Below are 8,393 nucleotides of genomic sequence, written 5' to 3'. Positions count from 1 at the left end.
TAAATGCAGAAAACGCATATTCGTATCTGTAAATGCACCTGACAAATAAAGGAATTGTTATATATAATTATTATCAACACCAAGGAAAAATCATTGTATGTGAAAACCTATTAGGTTTATTAGTCTCTTTTTGCGAGACCCTCCTCCAAAGCGCGCTGGCAATAAACCGGTTTCTGAACCCTACAAAGAAATCTGCACTTTTATTTTGAAGGCAGAACTGTATGGAACTGTCTGGTTTCCGCTTTGATTGAATGTCACGCTAGTTTTGTAGTTAGCTGTCTATGGTAGTTAGCAGTGTACAGGGAAAATAATGGGGAAATATGACTTTAGGTGTGTTGAATGTAACGAAAAAGCATCGGAGTTACACAGAGATTACACTAACGGGATCCTGAAGATTACCATATGTGTGCGTTGACTATTGACGTCTTGCATTTTAATGGTTCGGTAACTGTTTATGATGAAGATGCTAGCTAACATGGTTTGCCTCAAATATGACACAGCTAACATAGAGCTGTTATTACTCCCTTCTAAAGCTAAGTATGTGCGTAGCTATACAGGGCTGACACATTATTTACTGTGTTTACTTACTTACTTACTGTGTGTGTGTGTGTGTGTGTGTGTGTGTGTGTGTGTGTGTGTGTGTGTGTGTGTGTGTGTGTGTGTGTGTGTGTGTCTTTGTCCAGGAGTCGTGCCAAAAGCCAGTGGACAAGTACATTGAATATGACCCAGTTATCATCCTGATTGATGCCATTTTGTGCAAGACGCAGGCGTTCAGACACATTTTGTTCAATACAAGCTTGAATGTAAGTAACATCCAACTATTTGAACTCCCTTGCACATGTGCTCAAAACAATACTAGATCTAAACGTGGTATTATAACATAACAGGCCTGTTCTGATGGACACACAAGTTATCAAAAGTGGTGTGATGCTCCACTTACAGGAGATTGCTTTCTTCAAGCATGGTATTGTTCATGTAATGATGCTGTCATATTTAAGCACAACCTTAAACCTACGTATACGGCAGGAAAATGCAACATACACATTAATGCAGCAGTAAGTAAAAGCATCCTTTATAATAGTAAATAACTAACAGGGAAACTTTACTACACTTTTACTTTTGATAATGTAACCACATTTTACTGATAGTGATGTTTTGAATGCTGGACTTTTACTTGTGGTGGAGTATTTCCACAGGGTGGTATTAGTACTTTTACTTAATGAAAGATCTGAATACGATTGCCATCATTGTTGCTCAGGTATACTTCGTGTGTGTGTTATCTTCCTCTCCACCTCTCCAGATCCACTGGAAGTTGTGTGTGTTCTGCCTGCTGTGTGAGGCTTACCTCCGGTGGTCTCTGCTCCATGGCTCCGAGCAGAGCAGCGACCCCGCTGACATCATCAGGTACACCAAAGAATGGGAGTTCTACGGCATGTTTGGATTGGCCGCCCTCGGTAAGATGATAAAACCTAGAGCTCCATTATACATCTGTTAGAGCAATACTGTTTGTATCAATGCCTTAGTGTATGCTAGAGTGTTATAGAACTGCAAAGATTAATCGATTTATCTGTTTGAGTTTAAAATTCCAGCTTCTTAAATGTAAATATTTTCTAGTTTCTTCTCTCCTCTATGACAGTTAGGGCTGGGTACAGAATTCAATACTTTTTAGGCACTGACCAAATTGCCTCTAAAGTATCGAGTATCGAAAAATTCCTCGTCAGGCAATACCTAATTTCAATACTACACCATTAAGGAGTAAATTTTATCAGCGTTAGTGAGCCAATAAGCATGCAGCATGCTTCTACCGAGATCTAATAATGTCTGTGATTGGCTGTCTAAGGTTACACATAGCAGAGGCATGCAGGAAAAACTCTACGTTACTCACAAAGACGGGGCTCTCTTAGTAGGAGCTGAAAAATAAATAAAAAGATTTGTGCAGTAATGTTGTAATTTATTTTTGTTTTATAAAATTGGTATAGAAAAAATCGTTTAGGAACCAATATCAAAATCACGGTATTGTATCGTTACTGGTATGGAATATTTTTGAACCGATACCCAGCCCTAATGACCGTAAACTGAATATCTTTGAGTTCTGGACAAAACAAGACATTTGAAGACGTCCTCTTGGGCTTTGGGAAACACTGATCCACATTTTTAACCACTTTCTGACATTTTACAGAGCAAACAACTAATCGAATAATCAAGGAAGTAATCGATAGATTAACCCTTGTGTTGTCTTCCTGTCAACCTTGAAAAAAACACTTTTTGTTTGTTTTTGCTTTTTCCAACGTTTTAAATTGTTAAATTTTTCTTCTACACATTTTCAGCTTTTATTTCTACGTCCCATATTTTCTGATATAAAACAAAAAATCAAAAATGGGTCAATGTGACCTGAAGTCAACACAAGGGTTAATTGACAATGAAACAAATTGTTAGTTACAGCCCTAGAGAGTTAACATGGAGCGCCACAGCCATCTATCTACTGGGAACATATAGATTGTTACAGTCGGTGCTGGAATGTAACAGAGTATTTACTCATGTACAGTATTTAAGTACAATTCTGAAGTACTTGTACTTTACTTGACTATTTCCAACTAATGTTGCTCTTTAAAGACTGAATGTTGCTGATACTACAGTTTCATCAGTATCCAACACCTTTTGTGCTTAAAAAGTAACTCATCATTAAATTTGTCTGTGTGTGACATGTCTGTCTGTTGTTGGTGTAGAGCTGTCAGCGTTCTGCGGCGGCGTGCTGTGTTTCCTCTGGGTGGTGGCGGGTCGTCTGCAGGGTGGGACCCCCGAGCTCAGCCTGCTCCTCAGAGCCCTGCTGCTCTCCTGCTACGGAAAGGTCCTCCTCATCCCTGCTGTCATCTGGGAGCACGACTACTCGCCGCTCTGTCTGGGCCTCATCAAACTGTTTGTGCTCACCTCAAACTCGCAGGCTATCAGAGGTAGGAGAACTGATCTGTTTGGAAGGTATTACCTCACTTAGGCCTGTAACAATTATTACATAATTATCTAATTGTCAATTCTTTTAAATAATCACAGTTTTCTTTGTCTAACCGCGATGAATTGCTAACATTACCTAAGGTCCTAAGGGGTATGACTGGTAAGTGGAGATTTTGTTTAGATATGCCAAACTCTAATCATATAAGTGATTATTGGTCGGACTATATATTTGTATTCTTTTTTTTTTTTTATTGTTAGTTGTTGGCACTTGACCCGAAACACGTTCAGAGCAACACAAATGACAACGGGGGATACAGTTAGAAAAAAATGTTTTATGATAATCAGAATCATAATATAATCATAATTGTTTCTGAGACAATTAATTGTGCAGCAACATTTTGAATTGTTACAGCTCTAACCTCACTTACCTCTGGTGTTATCGAGCCAGGCAGGTAGTTTTGGTTTTTAGATACACACTTCTGAGATTTATGCCTGTTACCCAATGCAGTGGAAGTGAATTGGACTTAGCTCACAGCGTTGGAAAAAATATATTTAAAGTCAGCAGCAACATCTGTTTCCAATAACAATGGCCCCTTTTCTCTGGATAATCTACATACTCACTGTGAGTAGGTGTCTCTGGAACGACTGTAAAATAGTCTCTATGAAAACATGCTCTCGGCGTGGCTACAGAGGTGTCAGTCGACCATACAATTTTGAGCAGATATTCATGTTTCCCGCATGATGAAAACGTACTGACTTTGGCGATCTCTTGACTTTGTCTCTTCCACCAAACTGAGTTTTTTTTTTTATTGAAATACTTTAAAAGTTATTGGATGTTTTGCCATGAAATGTGGTGCAGACATTCATAACCCCCCCCCCACCCCCCAGCCACCCATCATCTGGTCAAAATGTCTGTTAATCCTATCAAGAGACTTTTATAATTAGAATAATCCTATTTAAGATTCCCAATCGCTTTAATTGGACCCCCTCCAGACTGTCCAGGCTTAAACTCAGGGACAATGCTGACTGTTGAAAGTGCCGCAGCTCTGAAGGGACTCTTATTAACTAGTTGATCGTAAATTTGATCATAGTGCATATTAATGTAGGAATATACATTTGATTTGTGTGTTTTTTTTTGTATATAGTAGTTATTTGATTTGTTGAAAAATGTGACAATGTTTATATGAAAAAAAATCAATATAATACTAATTACAAAAAAAATGTAATCTTGTTTAAACATGAAGATACAAATCTAGATTAGATATGTTGTACCAATATTCAATATATTAAACTTGTATATTAGAGCTTCTCCATAAATGGTTTTCTTATTACTGTGGATCATTTAAAACAGCTGGGACATTAAAACCATAATGAAGAAAAGTCGCATGAAATTATCATCTTTTAGGCAGATGGTACACACTGTGGAATAAAATGCTCCCACATCAGATTGCGATGATTTCTAATATTGAGTGACCAATGATGCTCATATTTGTTTAAAAAGGCCGACATCTGTAAAAAAAATTAACACATTATCACTATAGTGGATTAATGTCACTCTTAATCTAATGCACCCAATACTGACCCAATACCATCAACTTGAGAGGAATTAGGAGTAACCTTTTGATGTGAAGGTGTATAGGTTGGCCCGATGTGAGACATTAGGTTAAAACACCAGCAGGTGGCAACTAACTAACTCTCTCTTTGTTTGAAACCCCTCTGCTGCTGGTGCTCCTTACTACTACACCCCCCCCACCTCCCTCCCCCAGTCACTGAAAATAAACACATTACATAACAGAACGGTTTTAGTCCTTTTTTCTTATGTTGTGTAATTATTTCTTCAGCAGCAGCTCTGGAAACATAAATCTGATCATTGTATTTGGCAGCTCGCCTGTGAGCAGCAAACAATGTGATGTTGTTCAGTGATTTCTGGGCTTCTGCTCTGATGAGGAGATTCTGTACATCATATTCATAAAGAACAAACGACAAATGTGTCTGATGCCAAGTCCAACCACATAGAGAATTCACTCTTTTTACTGCTTAGTTTGGAGTCCGTTTGATGTCATACTGCCACTTGTTTCTACTGTACATACCAGTTGGCAGGACGTCGCTTGGTGTTAGCGAAAACTCAGGAGTAGCTTAACTTTGGATACAGGAAGAAGGTTCGGGAGACTTTTATGACTTACACAGCAGCATTTAATGAATTGTCAATCGACGAGATTTCGGATTAGGCAGTACAGTTCAACCATAATGTAGTGTCACATCTTGCCATCCCAACTCTGAGGCACTCTGTTTTTTTTCAAAGAGGCATTTATGATGTTGGCAAAGGCCAAGTTTGGGTTATGCAAAAATATTTAATGGCGCCATAACATAAATCTTGTTCTTTTGCAAATACCTCAGTCCAAGCTATCTCTCTCTGGGGAATAGTCTATCTGTTGATGTCGTTGTGTGTTTGTAAGGTTTGTGTGGGGCCCTTCAGCCTGTTTCTGTTGACCTTCCAAGGGGACGGTCCCGAAACACACTTCCTTATCATGCAGCTGCTTCGACTCCCTCAACTTGTAGAGACAGTCATGAGTTCATACTTGAACATAATAGAGAATGGCCGAATAGAACTTCTCAGCCCCTAACCTGGGAGTGGCCCAAGTTTTCCCCTTGTTTCGTCTTACTGGAATTTCAGACTGATCTCATAAAGTGGCGTATCAAGACGCATAATGTCTTTTTATATACTTCTACCATAGCGAGTATACTTTATATATATATATACTACTACCATAGCGAGTAGTATGAAAGGACGTAAGTCCGGAGGGAGGCTGGCTGGGGTGGTGGATGGGTAAAACGCAGGACTTTTACCAAGGAGAGCCGGGATCGCGTCCCGCGTGTGGCGTTTTTCAACCGTTTTTTTTGTTGTCATTTTTTTTTTTAAGCCTTCCGCAATGTTTCTTTCCTAAACCCAATCGTTTATTGTTTTCCTAAGCATGTGACGTTGGTTACCGTAGTTTTTTTGTTGTTTTTTGGTGTTACTAAAGCTTTTCCCAATGCTGTTTTCCTAAACCCAACCTTTTTTTTTGTCACGATAGTACGGTACGTTCTCGCGATAACACGTGTATGTTTACATCCGCTGTATACAGCGTAGACATACACATGGATAGCCCAAAATGCGTACAGATAACACGCCATTTGGCTTTAGGAAAGTGGCGTGTATGTTTACGCAAAGTCATGATGCCATGTTGGGAATTTGGTATTTCCAACTGGTATTTCCGGAAATTGCACCACACTTGGCGATGGTTTGTGGTTTTTTAGGCCTTTATTTCATAGGACAGCTTAGACATGAAAAGGGGACAGGGAGGGGGAATGACATGCAGCAAAGGGCCGCAAGGTTGGAATTGAACCTGCGGCCGCTGCAGCAAGGACTGAGCCTCTGTACAGTTGAGCTACCCAGGCCCCCCAAGATGTACATAAATGAACAGTTTTAACTGTTGCCCTCGTCGTCGTTTCAGAGTGCCACTTATGAGGACCAAGAGAAGGTTCTTTCGTTACTGCTGCCATTCTCATGTTAAATGGTAGATAGGATCAAACTGTTGTCTGTAGACCGCAAATTTGCACAGATTGTGTATGAATCCTTGCTGCAAACTAATTTCCCTGTAAGGAACAATAAATATACTTTGACTTTGACATGAAAACAAAAAGTGTGTATTCATAATTTTCCTTACTTCTCTCTCCCCTCCAGTGATCCTGAACAGCAGTAGACGTTTTTCATTGATGGCGGTGTGTTTAGGCCTGCTGTCAGAGACCTGCGTGGCTCAGGCCTGTAGAAAGCTTCCATGGAGCATCCAGGACATGTTGACATTTGAATGACAAATGTCAGTTATCTCAGGGATAAACAAGCGATCGTGGATGCCGACCTGTGCCAGAAAGAGGCAGGTTTTAATGAACCCTCTACACATGGGAGTGGAGAAGGAGAAGGACATGTTTTGAAGTGTTTTTGCTGCTCAAAGCCAGTTGTCAAACGGAGACACAAAGCAGCAGAAGAGACATTGTTATTATTTTTTTCTGCATTCTTTATAGAGAAAAAGACCAATCTTCATTTTGGAGGGATGTCAAGGAGGTGGCGTTGGCCCTCCTGTTTTTCATTTTAGTTTTAAAGTGGACAAAAAGCTCAAGATTCAAGTGAGATTTTGACTTGGATACTTTATTGAGACAGACAAACATACAGAGAGGAGCTAACGCATGGGAACGTCTCCTGATCTAAACCACTGTTTCTCAGAGCCACTCTACAATTGACACAAACACAGACCCTGAGGTTGTAATTTCACAACAACTACTGCTCTGTTTGGACAGGACCCAGGCAAACTCTTCACATTCTTTGGCTCATTGGTGAAATGCTTACCTTAACTCACACGCACACAGACACACACATACATACATACAGGAACACATGCACACTCACTCAGAAACACACACACACACACACACACACACACACACACACAGGAACACATGCACACTCACACAGAAACACTCGCACACACACATACAGGAACACATGCACACTCACACAGAAGCACACACACACACACACACACATACAGAAATACACACACACAGGGTAATTTGTGAGAACAAAATGAGTTGATAAGTTGATAAATAAAGCAGACAGAATTGACATCCCATTATTTATTGCCATGCTTATATGTGTCAATGTGTTTGAAGAAGGGCAACTCATGTTACAGCTCGGGTTAGCCCAGGTTTGGTTTTTTGCTGTCAGTAACCAATATTTTGTTACATCAGTCCCAAACCCTAAAATATGTAATTTAATATGTAACAATTATACGAAACACATAAAAGCAGCAAATCCTCACATCTGAGAAGTTGGAACCAGATAATACTTGGCACTTTTGCTTAATAATTGACTTAAAGGTGCAGTAGGTAAGACTTATAAAACTAACTTTCTGTCATATTTGCTGAAACTGACCCAATGTTCAGTAGAACTACAAGCAAGAAATAAAAAAAAAGTCTGGCTCTTCTGGCACCACCTACAGCCTGGAGTGAGATTTGCAAAAATCCACTGCCCCCTGTTCAGATGCACCAATCAGGGCCAGGGGGGGGGGTGTCTAACTGCGTGTCAATCACTGCTCCTGCACACGCATTCATTCTCCCTTGTGGGGGGAGGGGCTTAGGAGAATGTTTTGGGCTTTAGCGGAAAGGGGGAGGGACTGAGAAGTTATCGATGTTCACATATTTTGGCTTAGTCCTGGATCTTCACAATCCTACCTACGGCACCTTTAAAATTAATATTTGAATATCAAAACTTTTGCAGATTAATTTTCTGGCAGTCAAGTAATCAATGAATCCACTAGTTGTTCATTAGACATTTTTAAATCTGACAATTCTCATGACAAACCCATTATGAATTAGCAAAATAGTTTCTAGTGTATATTTTCCTCCTG

The 8,393-nt window shown here is 39.8% G+C and overlaps 1 protein-coding gene across 1 annotated transcript; it reads left to right on the top strand.

The window, feature by feature from the left end:
- The first annotated feature begins 210 nt into the window (after positions 1–210).
- On the top strand, positions 211–7,364 carry arv1 (ARV1 fatty acid homeostasis modulator). The gene is made up of 5 exons (XM_028605159.1): positions 211–406; positions 684–803; positions 1,301–1,454; positions 2,727–2,951; positions 6,674–7,364. Exons 1-5 carry the CDS (start codon positions 311–313, stop codon positions 6,799–6,801), a joined length of 723 nt encoding a protein of 240 aa, XP_028460960.1. The 5' UTR covers positions 211–310; the 3' UTR covers positions 6,802–7,364.
- Positions 7,365–8,393: the final 1,029 nt, after the last annotated feature.

The sequence above is a fragment of the Perca flavescens genome, chromosome 18, assembly GCF_004354835.1.
Source record: "Perca flavescens isolate YP-PL-M2 chromosome 18, PFLA_1.0, whole genome shotgun sequence".
NCBI lineage: Eukaryota > Metazoa > Chordata > Actinopteri > Perciformes > Percidae > Perca > Perca flavescens.
The sequence above is the reverse complement of the archived record's forward strand: the minus strand, read 5'-3'. Positions and strand labels throughout refer to the sequence as shown.